We start from the raw sequence: 23,307 nt of genomic DNA, 5'->3' as shown, positions 1-23,307 counted from the left end.
GGTGAATGAACCTCACCCAAAGGATTTTGTTCTCCCCTGGAACAAGGACACAGGACTTAGAAGCCATGAGCAATCCCAAATGAGGCAGTGTAGGCAAATCGATGAAAGGTCTGCAGATGTTTGGAGCTCCTTACCCTTAGTTCACACTGACAATATGGTGCCACACATGCTCATTATGATTTCCCTACCACTTTCTTTAGGAGAATGACACTATCCAAGCAACTTTGCATCTGTAAAAGGATAATCAAGTTTATGTCTAGAGAAATGACATGGCTAATACATTCCCTAACTCAGGGTAGGGCAGAGCTGAAATATTTCATTATATGGTCAACATCATCCAATTCACTGCCATTCAGCCTTCCGTGCAGCCTCTTTTCCAGCTTTGAACAGCAATTATTTTTATTTGCTGACCTTCTCAAATAGATATTTTGTTCAGTATCCTTTCCACTCTTGAACAGGGTGAATTGACCCTGATCAAATCAGCGTAAAGGGCATGACTCACTGCTGCCTGTTATTTGTGTGAGGGTGAAGACAGGAAGAATAGAGGGGACGTTTCCTTTTCTTTCTTGCAATCTCTTTTATCATTTCTTCTTCATGGTTAGTTTTAACAGTCTGCAAATAATATTTGCCTCTAAAATAATAATCTGGCTAGACAAACAAACATTAACAGGTGGTATCCTTGTTGCTTTAACACACAGGACCTTTCTTTTCCTTGCTCTTCTCTTTCAGCCAGACTGTTACAGTGGAAATAAGTACATTTTCTCTCACTGAGGAGTGAATTTACTGTTAAAATTAAATATAATAGACAGACTGTTATTGTTACCTCCAGAGAAAACAATACAGTTATCATGGAGAACCCACAAATAAAGGGCCCATAATAGAAATCTTAATTATAACAATATGGAGAAGTGAACGCATCCAGCATAAAACAAAGTACACCTTTCATAGTTTTCTTGTAATTCAGCACTTTTATTGACTCTCCAGTAAGCACAACCAGTACAGTATATGGTGAGGGTGGGTATCCAGGCTCGATTGGAGGGACTAGCATTGTGAAATCAGTAGGTTGTAAGAAGCCTCGAGCAATAGTGAAAGTTATAAGCACCAGTATATGCTCTACTCCATATATGCAAAATAATTTTCCAAACATGAATGAACTGATTTTGGTTTCCCACTTCACTAATACAGTATTTTACCTTCAAAACCCGGTATAAATCCATTGAGGCAAAGAGCAACCAAATGTGGCTATAGACAGACTGCAAAGAAACCACCAGAAGCAAAGTTTGTCTTGGTATATTTGTTTAAATACAGTTCTATGATGCATTTCCCTGTCAAGAACAGACTTAGTACATTAGAAAGTTGTCCTCATGAGCATCATGCTTCCATAGCACACTAGGAACTGGGAAAATATTCCTCTATTTAGACTGCTCTTACTAAATATGTTCTTCAAATGGGATCACCTACAATGTATATATAGTTTTTTTTGGCCTGTCAGTTTCCCTGACTCCTTATCGAATGCAGGCTCTATTGTGCTATGACACCATGATCCTTCATTCATAACTATCCTAGGTTTTTCACTATTATTGCATGCAATATCATGCCTCTCCCTCCCAACACCTTCCCATCTAACCCAGTAATCACAGTGAGAGTACCCAAGCCAGGGGCCACAGATCACAACTCTTTCCAGAATCTGGTGCATGTGTACCCTAGCCATTAGGTGTCACCATTCTGTGATGGTTGAAGCTACCTTCTATAGATTATGAAAACATATGCATATAAATATAAATAAATAAATATATATACATTTTTTTGTTGTTGTTTGCTTATTTATATATGTCCAATTAAAGCAAGGGTTCCCAAGAACTTGATCCTCAAAGGCTGCAACCCAGTCAGATTTTCAGGATTCCCAAAATGAATATGCATAAAATCTATTTCTACTACATTGCCCCCATTCTATGCAAATTATTAACATGCATATTCATTGTGGTTCTTGTGGACAGAGTTTCGGGATCCCTGAATTAAAGTGCTTCTATGATATACACTTTTAGGTGCCACTCACCTGTTTGGAAAGCTGCTCCTCACATAGTTTGTATAATGTGTAAAATTTTCGACTCAGGATTTGGTTGTCTCGGAAACCAGCACTTGCCAGCTTGACTCTCATGATGATAGCTCGATCAGGCACCATCATTGCAACAGAGCGGAACTGCACCTTAAGATTTTCTGGAAGTTCTTGTCGACCGGCATACCCAGGGTTCTGAGATGGACAATATCAAGAATAAAGCACAAAGGAATTGCAGGTCAACTGCTGCGCACAAATGCTGAACGGCCCAGTTTGCTGAAAAACTGGATAATAAAATGGCCCACTGTATATCTCAAACCCATAACCTGTTTTAGTGGTGACTGGCTATGGTTTTCTTCATTTGTAGCTGTCGATGTATATTTCTGCTATGTGCTTGGGTTTTAATGTGTTTCCTTTTATATGAAAGGAATAACTTTTTAAAAAACCTGAATGAACAGGCGGATCTCAGAAAAAAAAATCAATCAATAGCAATGGGATGGCTGATGCCTTTATTAATGAAAGCTCAAACTAGTGTATTTCAGAGTAAAAGCAAATAATACCAATTTTACAGCTTGTAGACAGAACAGCTAGGAGGAGAGGGCAATTCCTACTGGAACAACCACTCTTAGATATGCATTGTCAGTGAAAGGAACAATCACTTTCAGTACAGCCTTCTGAAAAGGGATTGGTTCTTTCCCTGACATGCGACAGTGAATGGATCAATCAGCAGTAAGTGAAGGGGTGAATAAATTAATATTAAATGCATGACACTTGCCAGAGGGGGGATTTGGGATCTGGCAAACTTTCTTTTAAATTACCACAAAAAAGAGTCAATATATGTGAAATGCACAGAATACGTCTTACAGCAAAATGGCATTCAACAAAAAACTTGCTAATACATGAAGAGTATTAACAAGTGTTATTGAATGTCACTTTGCTGTATAAGTTTTGTTTTAGGAGGTGGACCTTCTAAATGCACCATTTCAGGACCCCTGGGTCCGACCCTGACCTTTTGGCCCATTGAGCCAGACCTTTGGGGGGAGGGGGAGGGGGACTTTGGTCAGTCCAGCCACATGGAGTTACATTTATTTCGGTAGTAGGAGATGCACTAGGAAGTCTCTTGTCTAGCACCCCTCTTTGCATTTCAGGGTAATAGTTAATTAGGCTATTACCCTGCAATTTGCATGCACCCACATGAAGCCTACAATGGGTTTTTTAGTGTGGGGCTTTTTTGGTGCTAAAGTCCTTTTTACATACTAGGGCTAAAATGCAAGTAAAAACCAGCGATAGGTTTACTGCCCCTTATTGCATCGGCTCCTTAACGCAACAATTAAAATCATGAGATGAGGCATTCAGTGTGTGTGATTATCTCACATTCACATTAATTTCTCTCTTAAGCACTTGTTCTTGACATGTTCCTTTAATAATAAGATAGACTATTAAAGCAAGTGTTCTAGGTCACCTTAGTACAGAGGCTCTGGGACTTGTGGGTCACATTCATGCAATTTAGGGATTGTAAATGTTTTGTCATGCACTTAGTTTTAGTGCTGTGAGAACAGACCACAAAGCCAAAGCCATGCCATTTCTGTAAGTGATGCCATGAATTAGCTGGTTTCATTAGACAAGGATAAGTTTCAGATCATTTCAGCTACACAAAGGACACATCTTGATGTCCTCATGCTGCTTTTTTTTTCTAGTACAAAAAGAAATATTCATACCATAGTTAGAAATATTCCAAACTCCCTGTCCATGTCTACCACATCCCCATCGGTAAAAATAAATTGGGTCTTCTTATTTTTCTTGCACTGAAGTACGATATATATCTGCTGGGCAGCAACTGACAGAACAGGCAGTTCAATTCGATTGAATTCATCAAAGCAACCCCATGCACCAGACTGGGCTAAGCCTATTGGGGGAAAAAAAAAAGAAAAGGAAAATGTAAAGTATATCAGAGCTTCCACACAGCATTTATTATTACATAGTATCACAAGTACAATCAAAGGATCATCTGACTCAAACAGTCCCTACCACACAAAGGAAAATGCTTAATATTTTATCTAGACTTCATTCAACACACGTCTACATTTTATATTTCTTTTACTCAACTGCAATACAGTGGACGTTTATATTATATTTACAACAAAACAAATCTTTTGTAGAAGCTGCTTTCTCTTAATTAATTCATGTCATAATCCACTGTCTGCAATAAAATCAACTGAATATCTCAGAGAGTAGTGTGATGGCCCAGAAATAGAACTAGGACTTGTAAAGGGAGGGAAGGTTCTTATGTATGTTTGTGTGTATTGAACTAATGCACTGAAGGACTAAAATCCCCAAGTTTATTACTGTGCATACAGCAAAATGGATTGTCTGAATTCAATGGAGAAGTGAATTGTATTTCAGAGAGACACAGAAATGCTGAATTTCTAACTAGTTGAAGTTGTGACTGAATTATCTGATTACCAAGCAGGTACTGTTTACATAGGCCACCGATAAGAACAGGAGTCTTGTCTTAGCAAACACAGCAGCAAGTACAAGCCATTCTGTGCCTACATGCGGAGTCCTTCAAAAAGTGGCTCAAAAAGACAATTTACAGGCCAGGTGTCTATGTGTAAAAACAGATCCAAACTTGTCAGCAAGGCTCAGATTTGCCTGGAGAAGGGACCATCCAGTCACAAAGGGGCTTTTTCAGACAGGTCGGCCCTGTCACTAGACCTGGTCATCTCTCAGTCATGAGCCTGCCTGATGGTCAAACTGGAAAGTGTGTGTGTGGGGGGGGAGGGGGGGGGGGGGGGGGGGGGGGGAGGTGTCAAGAAATCTACCCGAAGAAGGACCCAATCAGAATTGGACTCATGTCATTAAATTAGTATGCATTAAGCCTCTGAATATGCATACACTAGTTTTTAAAAACTCTGGGGGGAAATAGGAGTCAAGGCAACTCACCAGATTCCATTCACCAGAACATAAGAACATAAGATATGCCATACTGAGTCAGACCAAGAGTCCATAAAGCCCAGCATCCAGAGTCCAAAAGTGGCCAATCCAAGTCACAAGTATCTATCAAGTACCCAAACATTTGATCCCAAGCTATGATTCCTTATTTATTAATTGCAGTTTATGGACTTCTCTCTAGGAACTTATCCAAACCTTTTTAAACTCAGTTTCACTAATAGCGGAAACCACATCCTCTGGCAATCAATTCCAGAGCTTAACTATGCGTTGAGTGAAAAATAATTTTCTCTGATATATGTTAAATAAGCTACTTGCTAACTTCATGGATTGCACCTTAGTCATTCTATTGTCTGAGAGAGTAAATACTGGCTTTACATTAACATGTTCAAGTACTTTCATAATTTTTACTCCTGGAGGAATTCTGCGCACAAAAATTTAAAATTCTGCGCACAAAAACTGAAAATTCTGCAAAATTCTGCAAACTTTATATTGGTCAAAATAACACAATTTGCATTACATTTTAAATTATTACAGAAAAAAGTTAAATATTTTGAGCAGAATTTCCCTAGAAATTCACTGTAAGAGTGTCCCTTCCACATACACACACCTTCATACAGGCTCCCTTACTCTCTCACACACACACATCCCCTCATACAGGGCCCTCTCTTTTGCATACACACCCACACAAGCTCCCTTTCTCTTTCACACATACATCCTCACACAGGCTACCTATATCTCTCACTCACGCAGCCCTTCATACAGGCTCTGTCTCTCACATACAAAATCCCTTCAAACAGGCTAGCACCCTCACATACACACAATCCCTTTTTCATACACACAAGCTCCCAATCTCTCACACACATACACACTCCTTCACAATTTCCTCATATAGGCTCCCTCTCTCTGAAACCCACACTCAAGCATCCCCGAGCCCCCCTCTCTTACTTCCCATGCTCTCTCTCACACCCTCCTGCTCTCTCTCACCCTCCCCACACCCCCTCTTACCAACCATGCTCTCTGTCACACTCCCCTCTCTCTCACACACATTCTCTCTCACCGGCATCCCCCCCCCATGCTCTCTCTCCCAACCTCTTGCTCCCTCTCACTCTCCCCTCCCCTCTCTGACACACATTCTCTCTCACCGGCATGCCGTGGGACATGCTCCATTCGTGGCAAAGATGAAGGCCCAGCGCGCCGTTTGCAGCGAAAAGGGAAGGCCCCCATGTGCTACGAACGGCTCGCCGGGCCTTCATCTTCGCCGCGAATGGAGCGCGTCCCGTGGCACATGGGGAGTCTTCCATTTTCACTGCGAATGGCGCACTGGGCATTCATCTTCGCCACGAGCAGAGCGTGTGCCGCGGGACGCGTTACGTTCGTTGGATGCCGGGGTCTCCTCTGCTATTTTCTGCGCAGAATTTGGCAATTCTACGCAGGGGGGGAATTCTGTGAAAATTCTGCGTTCCGAAGTAGCACAGAATTCCCCAGGAGCAAATTTTGTAGGCCTCTATCATTTATTTATTGATTGATCTTATATACCGTCATTCGGTAAAAAAATCACAACAGTTTACATTGTTACACGATTAAAACATAATTTCCATGAGAAGTAAAGTAAGGGGAACAAAATAAAATAGATAAAATTGTTATATAAAAGACAAAGAGCACACGAGGTAATAAATACATCATTAAAATAAAATGTGGTAAAAATGCAAAGTACATGCGTTGTTATAAATCAGCAATAATTAATAAGGTAATAAGAACATAATAAAACATAAGGCTAGATAAATAGTAAAATACCACATACTTCAGTAATGTCTATGTTTAATGATATATTGTAACCGAACCTTTGACGGCACCTGTTAGAATGTACTATAGTACACTTTTACCTACATTAAATATGTGCCTACATGTAAACCGTTGCGATGGTATTTAACTTGGTATAGAAAAGTTTTTAAATAAATAAATAAATAAGAGTAAAATGGAAGTGTAATGCATAAGGAACTGCTTTGATTATGTAGGGTCCTGATATGCCTTCATAAAAAGCCAGGTTTATAGTTCCTTTCTGAAAGGGTTTAGATTTGCTTGTAGTTGCAATTCGACAGGGAGCAAATTCCATATTTTAGGACCTGCCAATGATATTGCTCATTCTCCAAGCTGAACAGCCCTGATCTCTAGCCTTTCCTCATAAGGAAGCCGTTCCATGCCCCTTACAGGGCCGGTGCAAGGGTATTTGGCACCCTAGGCAAACCTTACAGTCTGGCGCCCCCTCCCCATATACAATTTTAAATTATGCATTTATAACATATTTTACATGAAAAATGACATTCTGAGGTAAAATTAATATACAAGTTGTTGTGATAATTTCATGCACTGTTGTGATGCCAACAAGAAAACTTTGCATCTTGGAATTCATATGGCATCATACCTATTATGATATATTTCGGCATGGTCCTCCCATATCAACACAGTACTATCTGCCAACACTCAAAGAATAACAACCCTACCTATGAAAAAGAATACAAAAAATATTACACCAGAATCTAAAATATCAATACACCTCCTATCAGGAAAACAGAACAGGACAAGCTACTACAGATCCCTACAGAGAAACCACATGCTAAAAGAATGCTTCATCTCAGTCTTTGAATGCAGAACACAAACCCTCACCAAATACAGAATAAAGCCACATAAAGTATAAATAGAAATGTGCAGACAAAAACTGAACTGTAAAACGCATCACGCCAGACTCTGTACAGTGTAACAATGGAAAAACAAAAATGTCACCATTCCTTGTGAAACAAATCAATAAAATAAAGATATATAAATCATTAATCATAATTATAAAATCATACAAATAAAATAATTTCAAAACAGCTGATGAATAGAATATCCAATAATTAGACTCATGCAAATTTTGAAAGCTTTACCAAACACCAATAAAATATTTCAAACAGCAGACACATCACATACTACCCAATAATTAAAATGGTAGTCAATCAAGAAAAATGAACTTAAAAAGCCACCTTTACTTACCCACTCCAGCAGTTCTCCTACTCCTTTCCCTTGCAGGCCTTACCAGAAGCAGCAGTAGCTGCTGAAGCTGTCCTCACAGACCTCTTCCTTAGGGACCACAACCAGTCTCTTCTCTCTCTCACACACATACCAGTCACACCCTCAGGACCAGTTTCTGTCTCTCACACACCAATCTCTCCCCAACCTGTCTCTCTCTCTCTCACACACACACACACACCAGTCATCTCCCTGATCAGCCGTTCTCACACATACACATGTCACCTCTCTGGCCAGTCTCTCTCAATCACACATGCTCTTGCTCTCTCTTACTTACACATAGGCTTTTAATCACACACATGCTCTATCTCACTTACAAACAGGCTCAATCACACACATGCCCTCTCTCACAGCCACAAGCCAGCCAAAAACATGCTCCATCTCTCTTGCGCACACACATTGACACACACAAGCACCCTCCCTGCCTCACATATACACCACACACATACAGAAGCACCCTTCCTGTCTCACATACATATTATAATCTCACAGAAGCACCTTGCTTTCAGACTTGCAGCATTTTCCACTTTTACTAAAAGTGAAAGTGATGCTCCCAACCATTAAATAAGAAAACCACATTCCTATCAAAAGGTGAAATGACACCCTTCCTTCAGGTTCTGTCCTCCCAAGGGACAGCCACCCACGCAGTACAGCTTCTCTTGTTTTACGCTTCCAGGCAATAAAGCAAGTGTCTTTCTTCAAACTATCAGTCGTATGATTATTCATGTGGGAGATATGGAACAGAAAGACATCCTTAGTCGGCTTCCCTTTTAAATGGGAAGATTCCAGTCTTAGTCATTTAAAAATATACATTTTCTAAAGGCTTAAAAAAAAAAAAAGCAAAACCATTTCAGATTCTATTCTAGTCTTCATGCTTAAATTATGCATTAAAAAAAAAAACCCAAACCCCACCTGGCATCAGTATCTTAAATTTGTGATTTTGCTGAGATGAACATTTCAAATACTTTAATTTTTTTTGCTTTAGTATTTGTCTCTACCCACTTTAAGTTAAATTTTATTTTCCAGAAGAGGGATGCTTAAAATTTAGTAATTTTATCTTTCATCCAACTTTTCAAAAGTTCAGCTATATGTATTATCATATTTCATTTTTTTAAACTGGCAGATTCCTTCTCACATACACACACACTCACAGAAAGAAGATCGGCGCCGAGACTTAGGTGGCGCCGCAGCAGGCAGGCAGGCAGCCAGCTCCCGACTCGCCCTGCCTCCCCGCCAGTGCCACCCTCCCGACACCCCCCTAGTGGTCCAGCAGAGGTCCCGGGAGCGATCTGCCGTTCCCGGGGCCTTGGCTGCCACTAAGCAAAATGGCGCCGGTGGCCTTCAGCCCCTACCATGTGACAGGGGCTACCAGTGCCATTGGTAATTTTGTGTCACCCATAAATTCGATCACCTCATTTGTCGGACCCCTTTCCAGATAATTCATAAATATATTAAAAAGCACCAGTGCAAGTTCAGATCCCTGGGGCACTCCACTGTTACCTTTTTCCACTGTGAAAACAGACCATTTGATCCTACTCTCTGTTTCCTGTCTTTTAACCAGTTTGCAATCCACACAAGGACATGACTTTTTAATTTTCTTAGACGCCTCTCATGAGGGACCTTGTCAAATGCCTTCTGAAAAATACATCACTTCTACCAGTTCACTTTTGTCCTCATGTTTATTTACCCCATCAAAAAAATATAGGAGATTTGTGAAGCAAGACGTCCACGCAGACTTTGTCTCATTATACTATGTCTATCTAAATGATTTGTGATTTTATTCCTTATAAACATTTTCCATGATTTTTCCTGGCACTGAGGTCAGGCTCACTAGTCTATAGTTTCTTGGATCACCCCTGGAGCCCTTTATAAATATTGGGGTTAAATTGGCCATCTTCCAGTCTTCAGGTACAACAAATGATTTTAATGATAGGTGAAAAATTATTGTAATAGGTCTGAAATTTCATTTTTGAGATCTTTCAGAACCCTGGGGTGTATACCATCTGGTCCAGGTGATTTAATACTCTTCAGTTTGTCAAGCTGGATTACTACATCTTCCAGGTTCACCGTGATTTGGTTCAGTTCATCTGAATCTTTATCCTTCAAAACTGCGTCTGGAATGGGTATCTCCCCAACATTCTCTTCTGTAAACACCAGCAGCAAAGAATTTGTTTAGTCTTTCCATGATAGCCTTATCTTCCCTTAGTGTCCCTTTAACCCCTTGATCATTTAACAGTCCAAAGAACTCCCTTGCAGGCTTTCTACTTCAGATATATTTTTAAAAGTATTTATTATGAGTTTTTGCCTCTATGGCCAACTTCTTTTCAATTCTCTCTTAGTCTGCCTTATCAATGTCTTACAATTAACTTGCCAATGCTTTATCCTATTTTCTTCTGATCGATCCTTCTTCCAATTTTTGAATAAAGATCCTTTCTCTAAATAAAAAAAGTCTCTTTTACCTCACTTTTTAACTGTGCTGGCAATCGCTTGGCCTTCCTTCCACCTTTCTTAATGTGTGGAATACATCTGGACTGCACTTTAAGATGGTATTTTTTTTAACAATGTCCATGCCTGTTGCATACTCTTAAACTTTGTAGCTGCACCTTTCAGTTTTTGTTTGTTTTTTTTTAACTATTTTTCTCATTTTATCAAAGTTTCCCTTTTGAAAGTTTAATGCTAGAGCAGTGGATTTACTTACTGTCTCACTTCCAGTCATTAATTCAAATTTGATCATATTATGATCACTATTGCCAAGTGGCCTCACCACTATTACTTCTCTTAGAAACATACATATAGAAACATAGAAACATAGAAATGACGGCAGAAGAAGACCAAACGGTCCATCCAATCTGCCCAGCAAGCTTTCACACTTATTTTTTTCATACTTTTCTTTTACTTTTGTCCCTTTTAAGTAACATTTTGGTTCTATTTCCCTTCCACCCCCACCATCGATGTAGATAGCAGTGCTGGAGCTGCTTCTAAGTGAAGTATCTAGCTAATTGGTTTGGGGTAGTAACCGCCATAAAAGCAAGCTACTCCCATGCTTGTCTACCCAGCCTGTGCAATTCAGTCTTTGTTGGTAGTTGTCTGAATATAAATCATCTTTTCTTCATTCCCCCTGCCGTTGAAGCAGAGAGCTACGCTGGATATGCATTGAAAGTGAAGTATCAGGCTTATTTGGTTTGGGGTAGTAACCGCTGTAACAAGCAAGCTACTCCCCTGCTTTTTTTGTGGATGCAAATCCTTTTTTCCACGTTTCCTCTTGCCATTGAAGCATAGAGCAATGTTGGAGTCGCATTAACCGTGTATGTTTATTGAATAAGGATATTAATCTCCAGGTAGTAGTCGTCATTCCCGCAAGCCACCCCCATGTCTCTTCTCTTACCAAATCTTGTGCTCCACTGAGAATTAGATCTAAAATTGCTCCTTCTCTCATCAATTTGTGAACCAGTTACTCCATAAAACTGTCATTTATTCCATCCAGGAACTTTCTCTCTCTAGCATATCCTGATGTTACACTTACCCAGTCAAAATTGGGGTAATTGAAATCTCCCATTACAGCACTACCAATCTGATTAGCTTCTCTAATTTCTCTTAGCATTTCATTGTCTGTCTCATCATTTTGGCCAGGCAGATGGTAGTATACTCCTATCACTATACTCTTCCCTAACACACAAGGGATTTCTATCCATAAAGATTTGATTGTGCATTTGTTATGGTTATTGGTGTTTGGGTGGATCCTTGGACACTGTGGCAGCTGACCATGCCCACGGGGGGCAGTCCCGTGAGGGACCACGGTGTCAGGCTAGACTCTAGACACACAAACACAGATTGAATCTTTATTTAAACAGTTTTGGAAACCACCAGACGTGGCAGTAGTGAATAGTAGATGTTGAGCCCGGCTGGGCGAGTATCCCACAGGATGCTGGAACAGTGGATCCTCTGCTTGGCTGTGACAGCGGATCCACTAGTCGAGAAGTCTGGCACTGGAACAGAGGGCAGGCCCTTGAGGAGTGAGTACCTGGTTCCAGGGAAGCAGTACTGTGGAATAGATGGTAGTTGTACTCACAGATGGATACTGTTAGTGAAGTCTTCCAAGTAGAAAGGATTGCAGATGCAGGCAGAGTCTCAGGGAACATGGGCCCTCGAGGAGCAAGTACCGGTTTCCTGATAGCACCTGAAAGAAGCAGAAAAGGACCCCGAGGAGCGGGTACCCCATTAGCAGTAAGAGTTCCAGATATCGCTGGAGTGGCAGAGGAGCTTCGGTCGGAGAGCAAATCCCATCCGCAGAATCCGAGTTGGAAGTCTGAATCATTGCTAACTTGATTAGTTAGCAAAAGAGATAGGCTTAAATATCCAGGCAGCGTGACGTCATCTCAGGGGGATGCCCCTGAGGTTCACGCCAATGAGGAAATAAAGATGAGGGTGGCGTGCGTGCTCGCGCCCTATGGTATCTTGGAGGAGCATGGCGGGAAGCAGCACCAAAGCCGGTCTGGGGATGCTGGAGAGGTCGGCAGACAGATGTCGCGGCAGCCAGTAGTCTGAGGTGAGCGGGAGGAGCCGCAAGAAGAGTAAGGTAGGCGGGGCGAAGCCGTCGTAGACCGACGGTCGCATTTAGTTTCTTCCAGGATCTTTATCCTGTTGGACTGTATGCCATCCTGAACATAAAGTATTACACTACCACCAAGTTGCTCCTCTCTATGATTGCAATATAATTAGTACCCTGGTATAGCACTATCCCATTGGTTCTCCCTCTTTCCACAATATCTCTGAGATGCCAATTAAGCCTATGTCATCATTCACTGCTATACACTCTAACTCTCCCCATCTTACCTTAGTCTTCTGGCATTAGCATACAAACATTTCAAAACGTGTTTTTTGTTTGTATTAACATTATGCTTTTCAGTTGGCAGGGATAAATTGGAATCTTTTAGCTCAGGTGATTCTTTATTTATAAATACATAGATTACTTTTCTTATTATTGGAACCTTCTAACTCTAATGCTTCATTAGTGTACTTCGAAGATACCTCCCTTGAAACCATGCGCTGGTGAGCGACTGTCGGCTTTCCCCTTTGATATAGTTTAAAAGCTGCTCTATTGCCTTTTTAAAGGTTAGCGCCAGTAGCTTGGTTCCACCTGATTAAATACATACACACAAAGTCCTGGTTTTTGCCTACCTTCTGACTAGCTATTTAATACAGCAACACAAACACACTAAATAATATATCCCAATAGTTTACTTCTTCCCAAAACTTTTAAGTTCAAAAATTTTCCCAAGCAAGACTTACTGATTTTCTTCAGCCACCAGCAAGATGATCCTCCCCTCTCAGTGCTCTCACTGGAGAGAAGGCTGCAGAATACATTATCTTGCCTACAGCACAATTAGGAAAATAAGATGTTAAAATGTTTTCCCTCTTTCTCTGCTTAGCATTGCTTGTGATTGGACAAGGGGGTTAAGCTGGTGTCACAAGACACACCTTGTTTCTCTCTCTCCCTGTTTGCTGCTTTCAGGTTTCACTTCTGATTTGCTCTGCAACTGTGCTGCAGCTTCTAAAAGGAGTAGGCATTCTTGTTTTGCATAGATGTTTAGTTTCTCAAAAAAATATTCAACTGTTTTTTGGAACGTATTATTAAGTGGTGTGTGCATTCTTTCTGCTGGACTATTCACGTTTAACACAAAGGCTGAACCACAGCCTCTAATACTACACAGGAATCCTTCAAGAGATAAACACTCCACCCTCTCCACATATTCCATCATTGAACAATAATGGGAAAGTGGGCCATCCCAGTGGCTCAGTGACAGTGTAGAGCACTGCTGCTGAGAAGATCCAGATTTGATTCCTGTACCAGATTCTTACATTTCAGAGGCTGGGATTGCTGCTTATTCCCCTTCTTCCCTTTCTTCAAATCCCAAATATATATTCACACACTCTTATTTATTTATTTATTTATTTAGAATTTTTATATACCGACATTCTTACATTAAAATGCAAATCATACCGGTTTACATAAAACAGAAAAAGCAGGAAAAAATATTTCCATAGTCAAATACAGAGAACATTTATAATAAAATTGTTAACAAAGGCATAAGGTAGGAACTTGAAAAAAGGTTACTTAACAGAAAACGTAAAAAAAATAAAATAAAATAGTAAATGAAGCACAAAGAGTTGACGTCGGGGGAGGGGCATGGTCACACATCGCAGTCACCCATTTATGCAAACACCTTGCACCAGTTTCCAAAGAGAACTCTAATATATATCCCCTTGGATGACTGATTATCACTATAGCACCAAGCAAGCTGAGAACCCCGGCTACCTTGAATGAGAAGCCACAGCACCTAATTGTTAGATCCCCACTGTCATAAGCATCAGACAGAAGGGCTGAAACAAATATTGATGGAATTGGAATTCCAGTAGATGCAGGGCGTTAGCCAGAGCAATAATAAAATGACAGCAAGTGAAAAACAAGTATATGACAGTTAAATAGAACATTTATTTATTTATTTATTTATTTATTTATTTATTTATTTAAGTTTTTTTATATACCAACATTCAAGACGGTAGTCCCATCATGCTGGTTCACAAGAAACAGGGGTGCAATAAACTTTACAATTTGAACAATGGTACAGAAAAGCAGTTACATGTAACAGGGAATCAATAACTAGGAGTAAGAAGGAAAATGAAGATCAGATAATTATATATATATATATAGATAAATATATAGATAAACTAGTACATATAATTAATGTTCTAATGTGTTAGGGATCTTTAATATACAAGGTAAAGGCAGGAAAAAAAACCTCAGCATATGTAAACTCAGCATAGTAACATACTATTGTTGACAGAAAAAGACCAAATGGTCCATCCAGTCTGCCTAGCAAGTTTTCCATGGATTGGCAGCAAATGCTGTTCTGTGCAGATTACATTCAAGTGCCTGCCAAGGGCAGTAACTGACACTCCATGCAGGTTACCCCCATGTGTCTGGTAAGGGTAGAAACTGCTGTTCTGTGAAGGTTACCTCCATGCATTATGTTAAGAATAATAATACTTACAAGCAAAACCAAGCAACTGTCAAACCAATAACAGAATTACTGCAACATTTTTACACTATAAGCAGTCTTCCTGATACTTCAGACAATGCTGCTTTAATGTTCTTTGCTTTTGGACTTTGCCATAGAAGCTTTATCCCCATTGTCAGCGTATTATACCTCAGACCGTAAGAGTCGGGACCCAGTATTGGCTGTCCTCAGAATCCAATACCTTTTTTTCCCCACAAGCATATTTGTAAAGCTGAGATAACCACAATAACTACCAATTATAAATCATATGCCATTGCTGAAGACAAAAAGATGATGTGAAATATATAAGAAAGCTGATTTATAAACCGTTATCCTAATAGGCTACAAATAGGAGTCCATTTTCAGCCACTAGGTGGCTGATAAAGCTAGCTGGATAAACTTAACTGGCTAACCTAGGTGGGGATATTAAGCAGTGTTTTACCTGACTAACTTTAGGACTGCTCTATGGCACGGCCAGAAATAGCCAGATAAGTTCTCCTGCCAACTCTGAATATCCAAGTTAACCAGACAACTTATCTGGCTAACTTAACTCTGTTCAGAAATACCCCAGCAATGTCTTCAAATTATCCGTCTAAGTTTTATCTTCTAATTACATAGCTGGATAACTTGGAAGCAATCAGCCAGCGGCAATTTTCACATCTCACCATTTTCCCAGTTAAGTTTGAATTTAGCTGGAGACATAGCATTGATTATCTACCACATATTTTCTAAACCTGCATTTCCCAAGCAGTGTGCCTTCAGACCTGATCAGGTTTGCCATAGAAAAGTCACCACTGCCTGAAGCTTAAGTCCAGACTAGCATCTGAGTTCTGCTCTCTGTATCTCACAGCAATAAGAGAGACCAATATTGGTTCATAAATGTGCAGGGGTTCTTTTCTGAGCACATGTGTAGTCTGGCATGCCTCCTTCCTAGCAACAGAATACAGCCTCTCCCTTTCTCCCTCAAACCTCAGAATGTGAGAATTAATGAACAGCAAGCAGGGGACAGATAGCCCTACTCTGTCTACTAGGCCAGGGGTTCCCAGTCATTTTTTGAGTGTGGACTCCTTTTCAATCTCCAAAACTTTGCTTTTCTTTAATTATTACATGCATTTATAGGCTATATAAATGTAATAAAAAAGAAATAATGATTCTAGTGTGCATATAATTAAGAACCATTTTTTTTGTTTTACAAGAAAGCTACCCCATCTCATGCCCTACTTCTCCTCACCCAGGGCCTCTGTCCAAATGCAGCTCCTTCCTCTTCTGCCCTCCCCCATGATCTGTTTCACTCATCCTTCCTACTCGGCACCTTTGCCCCATATCATCTTTCGCCTGACTTCCACTTATGGCCCTTTCCTTCTTGCCCCCACTTCATAAAAACAGAAGAAATCCAGGGTCGGCGCATGCAAGGGGTGCACACTTGTGCACCTTGCGCGCGCCGAGCCCTAGGGGAGCCCCAATGGCTTTCCCCGTTCCCTCCGAGGCCGCTCCGAAATCGGAGCGGTCTCGGAGGGAACTTTCCTTCCACCCCCCCACCTTCCCCTCACTTCCCCTACCTAACCTACCCCCCAGCCCTTTCTAACCCCCCCCCCCCCCCCGACCGTTGTGGAATAAGTTGCACCTGCCTCTGGGCAGGCATAGGTTGTGCGCGCCAGCCAAGCACCAGCATGCGATCCCCCAGGCATGGCCGCTGTGCCGGAGGCCTCAGTCCCGCTACTGCCCCGCCCACTCCCCGCCCCCCTTTTTTCAAGCCCTGGGACATGTGCGCATCGCCGGGCCTATACAAAATAGGCTCGGCACGCACAGGAGCAGGTTTTCGGGGTTATGCGTATAATATACGCGCGTAACCCTTTGAAAATCCGCCCCAATGATTGATATTTCCCTAAATATGAAAAAACATATTAGCAAAATTTAAAAACGGGTACCACAAACTACTTAATCTAAGTCGTTTAAAACCTCTTCTCACACCGGATAATTTTCTCATTGTATTACAATCCCTCGTATTCACTAATTTGGATTACTGCAACTCTTTGCTATTAGGCTTGCCCGGATGCTCTAGTAGACCATTACAACTACTACAGAATGCAACAGCTAATGTTTTAACTGGTGACAAAAAGTATGACCACATCACACCAATTTTAATTTCCCTTCACTGGCTTCCCATTAAATTTTGAATTGAATATAAAGTTCTATGTCTTCTACATAAATTCATTTATGGTAAAACACTGAATGGCTTAATGCAGCATTACATTTTTATACTCCCCAAAGAAATTTGTGATCTGCTAATAAAGCTCTCATGATTGTGGCCTCAATCTGCACGGCCCATCTTAGGGGGTCATTTTCAAAGGCTTATCTCATGCAATAAGCCTCTATCAACACGCGAAAAGGCCCTTTTCACGTGTGATAGCATACTGGGGGCGGAGTCAGGCGGCGAGTGGAGGAGTCGGGGTGCTGAGGAGGCGGACTCGGCGGTTTGTCTTCACTAGTGGTGATAAGTTTAGTAGCGTTATCGTCGCCAGTAGCGCGCCCAATAGCAACACCTTTCACGGTGGCAGTATTGGGTGCGAAAGCTGGCAGCGAAAACACTGCACCATTCTGCGAAAGAATGGTGAATCCTGGCCTTAGTGAGGTCAGAGATATAGATATTTCGATTGCTGGCCCGAAGGTTTGGAACACTGCACCTGACTTAAGAATGCAGGCAGATTTCAAAGCTTTTAAGAAACGTTTAAAAATTGATTGTTCAAAAAAAACTTTTGATGAAAAAGAGTGATGTTGACTGCCATAATAATTGAAAGAAAATAAAGCAAGAAACTGATCGGCTTCTTAAATTAGACAAGGCATGGTACACTAATATGATAAGGTTTTATGTCGAAGTATTTGTCTATTTCCCTATTTTTAGTTTATTTTAAGCTTTCTACTATTTATTTCCATTTATTTTAAGTTTTATCTACATTGTTAGACTTTGTTTTATTGTATTTTATCCCTTTTAAACTCGTTATATTTGATTGCATTGTATTTCCAAATTTTAACTTTTACCTTATGTAAACTGTTGTGATAAACTATGGAACCATAAGAACATAAGAACATGCCATACTGGGTCAGACCAAGGGTCCATCAAGCCCAGCATCCTGTTTCCAACAGTGGCCAATCCAGGCCATAAGAACCTGGCAAGTACCCAAAAACTAAGTCTATTCCAGGTTACCGTTGCTAGTAATAGCAGAGGCTATTTTCTAAGTCAACTTAATTAATAATAGGTAATGGACTTCTCCTCCAAGAATTTATCGAATACTTTTTTAAACACAGCTACACTAACTGCACTAACCACATCCTCTGGCAACAAATTCCAGAGTTGAATTGTGCATTGAGTGAAAAAGAACTTTCTCTGATTAGTTTTAAATGTGCCACATGCTAACTTCATGGAGTGCCCCCTAGGCTTTCTATTATCTGAAAGAGTAAATAACCGATTCACATCTACCCGTTCTAGACCTCTCATGATTTTAAACAGCTCGCCGTCTCTTCTCCAAGCTGAAAAAAGTCCTAATCTCTTTAGTCTTTCCTCATAGGGGAGCTGTTCCATTCCCCTTATCATCTTGGTCGCCCTTCTCTGTACCTTCTCCATCGCAACTATATCTTTTTTGAGATGCGGCAACCAGAATTGTACACAGTATTCAAGGTGCGGTCTCACCATGGCGCGATACGGAGGCATTATGACATTTTCCGTTTTATTCACCATTCCCTTTCTAATAATTCCCAACATTCTGTTTGCTTTTTTGACTGCCGCAGCACACTGAACCAACGATTTCAATGTGTTATCTACTATGACACCTAGATCTCTTTCTTGGGTGGTAGCTCCTAATATGGAACCTAACATTGTGTAACTATAGCATGGGTTATTTTTCCCTATATGCATCACCTTGCACTTATCCACATTAAATTTCATCTGCCATTTCGATGCCCAATTTTCCAGCCTCACAAGGTCTTCCTGCAATTTATCACAATCTGCTTGTGATTTAACTACTCTGAACAATTTTGTATCATCTGCAAATTTGATTACCTCACTCGTCGTATTTCTTTCCAGATCATTTATAAATATATTGAAAAGTAAGGGTCCCAATACAGATCCCTGAGGCAATCCACCGCCCACTCCCTTCCACTGAGAAAATTGTCCATTTAATCCTACTCTCTATTTCCTGTCTTTTAGCCAGTTTGTAATCCACGAAAGGACATTGCCACCTATCCACATGACTTTTTACTTTTCCTAGAAGCCTTTCATTAGGAACTTTGTCAAACGCCTTCTGAAAATCCAAGTACACTACATCTACTGGTTCACCTTTATCCACATGTTTATTAACTCCTTCAAAAAAATGAAGCAGATTTGTGAGGCAAGACTTGCCTTGGGTAAAGCCATGCTGACTTTGTTCCATTAAACCATGTCTTTCTATATGTTCTGTGATTTTGATGATTAGAACTCTTTCCACTATTTTTCCTGGCACTGAAGTCAGGCTAAGCAGTCTGTAGTTTCCCGGATCACCCCTGGAGCCCTTTTTAAATATTGGGGTTACATTTGCTATCCTCCAGTCTTCAGGTACAATGGATGATTTTAATGATAGGTTACAAATTTTTACTAATAGGTCTGAAATTTCATTTTTTAGTTCCTTCAGAACTCTGGGTTGTATACCATCCGGTCCAGGTGATTTACTGTTCTTCAGTTTGTCAATCAGGCCTACCACATCTTCTAGGTTTACCCTAATTTGGTTCAGTCCATCTGAATCATTACCCATGAAAACCTTCTCCAATACGGGTACCTCCCCAACATCCTCTTCAGTAAACACTGAAGCAAAGAAATCATTTAATCTTTCCGGGATGGCCTTATCTTCTCTAAGTGCCCCTTTAACCCCTCGATCATCTAACGGTCCAACTGACTCCCTCACAGGCTTTCTGCTTCGGATATATTTTAAAAAGTTTTTACTGTGAGTTTTTGCCTCTACAGCCAACTTCTTTTCAAATTCTCTCAGTCTGTCTTATCAATGTCTTACATTTAACTTGCCAATGTTTATGCTTTATCCTATTTTCTTCTGTTGGATCCTTCTTCCAATTTTTGAATGAAGATCTTTTGGCTAAAATAGCTTCTTTCACCTCCCCTTTTAACCATGCCGGTATATTGGGGCAACAGTGGTCTGTGAAGCCAAATCCCCAGTGGGCCTCTTTTGTAGTTACCACTTTGTTGTGTACACACACACATAACATTAGTGCACATCAAGGCACTGTGCCCGTGGGCAGGCAGATTTGCAGATTCAAGTATATTGGAACAGCAGTGGTCTGTGAAGCCAAATCCCCAGTGGGCCTCTTTTGTAGTTACAAGCTTGGTGTGTGCACATATATTACATTATTTATTTATTTATTTATTTATTTAGCATTCGTTTATATACCGAGGTATAGCAGACATTGCCTTCACTCCGGTTTACATTATAACAAACCAGTTACATTTAAATCATAACGTATAACAGTAAAAAAATTGAATCAGAAACAATAACTTAGTAATGGTCAATAAATACATTAGTTACTAGTTACATTAGTGCACATCAAGGCACTGTACCCGTGGGTAGGCAGTTTTAGCAGACTCAGGTATATTGGGACAGCAGTGGCCCTGTGAAGCCAAATCCCCCAGTGGGCCTCTTTTGTAGTTACCACTTTGTTGTGTGCACACACATTACATTAGTGCACATCAAGGCACTATGCCCGTGGACAGCCAGTTTTGCAGACTCAAATATATTGGGACAGCAGTGGTCTGTGGAGCCAAATCCCCAGTGGGCCTCTTTTCTAGTTACAAGCTCGGTGTGTGCACACACATTACATTAGTGCACATCAAGGCACTGTGCTCGTGGGCAGCCAGTTTGCAGACTCAAATATATTGGGACAGTAGTGGTCTGTGAAGCTAAATCCTCAGTGGGCCTCTTTTGGAAATAATTCTTTTAATTGAAATCCCTAGTAGGCAGTGACATTAAATCCATAATGTCAAGGAAAGCTAGATGTGGTCGAGTAATTGGACTGGCAGAGGAGGCACTTCAAAAGGAACTAGTGCCATTAAAGTTAAAAATGGACCTGTTACAATCTAAATCTTTGGAGGGGCAGGCAGGTCCATCCTTAAAAAAAATGAAATCTAAACATGATGCATCGCCACCACCTGTTTCTGACCCTGTAGTTTTGGAGGTGAGGGAAGGGGAGGCTGAGTCATGCCAGACAAAAATGTCGACACCCAAAAGTAGCACTGGGACAGAAGTCTCGACTTAACATTGAAAATGTAGCGTAGGCACTGTTTGCTTCTGATTCAGATGAAGAATCATCTTGTGTGGGATTCTCATCAGAAACAGAACCAGTAATAGCTGACGAAGTTTTAGGAGGATTCATTAGTCCTGTCTTCGCCTCCACTTCAGTGCAGCAAGGGAGAGATGAAACTGATGATGAGGAGGAGGAAGAAGAGCAGTCAGCGCAGGCACAGAGTGTGACTGATGCCCCTGGCATTACTTCTCAGGGTGCACCCACTTCAGCTCCAGTGCCAGCATCCACCCCCAAGGCTATACAGAAGAGAGGATCACAAAAGACATCTGCAATCTGGAGCCACTTTAAAGTGACAGAGGACCCGCATTTTGCTCAGTGTAATTACTGTGGCAGGGCTATTAGCAGAGGCAACCAAATGGGACATCTATCTAATTTTGGCATGATGCATCATATGAAGAGGCAACACCCAACAACAGTACTGCCTTCTGGGGATGGTGGCAGTACCAGTCAGGGGACCCCTTCCAAGCAACGTAAAGTGGTTGAAAAGGAGCAGAAGTCAGCCCACGCCCTCAGCCCCTTCTAGCAGTCAGGTGGCAGGCCAGCAACCCCCTGACATGTGGCAGAAGCGACAACCCACCATGGAGGAAATGGGTAGAGTGCGGTAAATGCTATCCCGGGGTAGGAGGCAGCAGTCTCAAAAGTTGTAACCAGGAGCATTGGGGAAATGATTGCCCTTGATGACCAGCCCTTGTAGTTAGTGGAGAATGTGGGTTTCAAGCATTTTCTGAAGGTCATAGTTCCAAACTACAAAGTCCCCTTCAGAACCACATTTAGCAGAAAGGTTATCCACAGCCTGTACAAGCAGGTGTCCGCAGTCGCATCCAAGCGCTGCTAGCTAAGGCAGAGGGGAGTGTGCATTTCACCTGCGATATCTGGACCGCCATGAATGCTGTACACTCTTTCCTCTCCCTGACAGCACACTTGTGGGACCTGGCTGAGGCAGGGGCAGGCAGCAGCTCTATTAGTGAACAAGTATCAGGGTGGAGGTGGGCTTTACTGCACACCCACCTGACGGACCAGGCCCATACCGCTGCCAATATTCTAGCATGCATCAGACAGATGTTGGAGGGCTGGGCAACTACACTAGCAAGACAGGAATCGTCAGGCAGGGTTTCTTTGTCACAGTCAATGGTGCAAACATGGTAAAGGCAATATGCGACGGGCGTTTTTAAACATTCGATGTTTTGCACACACTCTGCATCTGGTAGTGAAGTCAGCTCTGGGGTTGGAATCCAAGCACCAAGAGAATGGATACCTGCAGGACTTAATTCACAAGTGCAGGAACATAGCAGTGCACATCCACAGAAGTGTGAAGGCGGGGCAGGTTCTCCGACAAAAGCAGACAGATTTGGAGATGCCTCACAAGCGTCTCATTCAAGACATAGCCACCCGGTGGAATTCCACCTATATGATGCTGCAGAGGTTAGTGGAGCTGCTGAACTCATTTATAACAGATTTTACATGAAAAAGAATATGCAAAGTGAATTCTTCTGAGGCAAAAAGGTACCGACTACTGTAATTATCTCCTCATTGGCCTACCAGCATACACTATTTGTTCACTACAAATGATATAGAACTCAGCAGCCAGACTACTCACAGAAATCCCAACTCGTGATCACATATCATACAATATCCAGTACAAATTGGCCATGATCATACACTCATCCATTCATACAGATTACCCACTTCCTCCCACCAGCCTAAGTTTTCAAAGGAAACTCCACAGGGAGTTTCATTTTCAAAAAGAGCATGTGCGCCCTTGGGTACCAGTGCTGATTCTCTCCCAGGTCAACCCAGGTTGCTGGCCTGGAGCCTTTTTGAACTGAAGCAAAC

The 23,307-nt window shown here is 41.3% G+C and overlaps 1 protein-coding gene across 1 annotated transcript in view; it reads right to left on the bottom strand.

The window, feature by feature from the left end:
• LOC115083294 (dynein heavy chain 5, axonemal-like) overlaps positions 1 to 23,307 on the bottom strand; it is a 1,259,434-nt gene that overhangs the window by 759,336 nt on the left and 476,791 nt on the right. The window contains exons 35-36 of the mRNA XM_029587102.1: positions 3,775 to 3,962; positions 2,057 to 2,251 (exon numbers count right to left, since the gene is read on the bottom strand). Of these exons, the coding sequence (XP_029442962.1) occupies positions 2,057 to 2,251; positions 3,775 to 3,962 (383 nt within the window). The remainder of the gene's footprint in view (positions 1 to 2,056; positions 2,252 to 3,774; positions 3,963 to 23,307) is intronic.

The sequence above is a fragment of the Rhinatrema bivittatum genome, chromosome 2, assembly GCF_901001135.1.
Source record: "Rhinatrema bivittatum chromosome 2, aRhiBiv1.1, whole genome shotgun sequence".
NCBI classification, from domain to species: domain Eukaryota; kingdom Metazoa; phylum Chordata; class Amphibia; order Gymnophiona; family Rhinatrematidae; genus Rhinatrema; species Rhinatrema bivittatum.
This window is presented reverse-complemented; position numbering and strand designations above follow the sequence as displayed.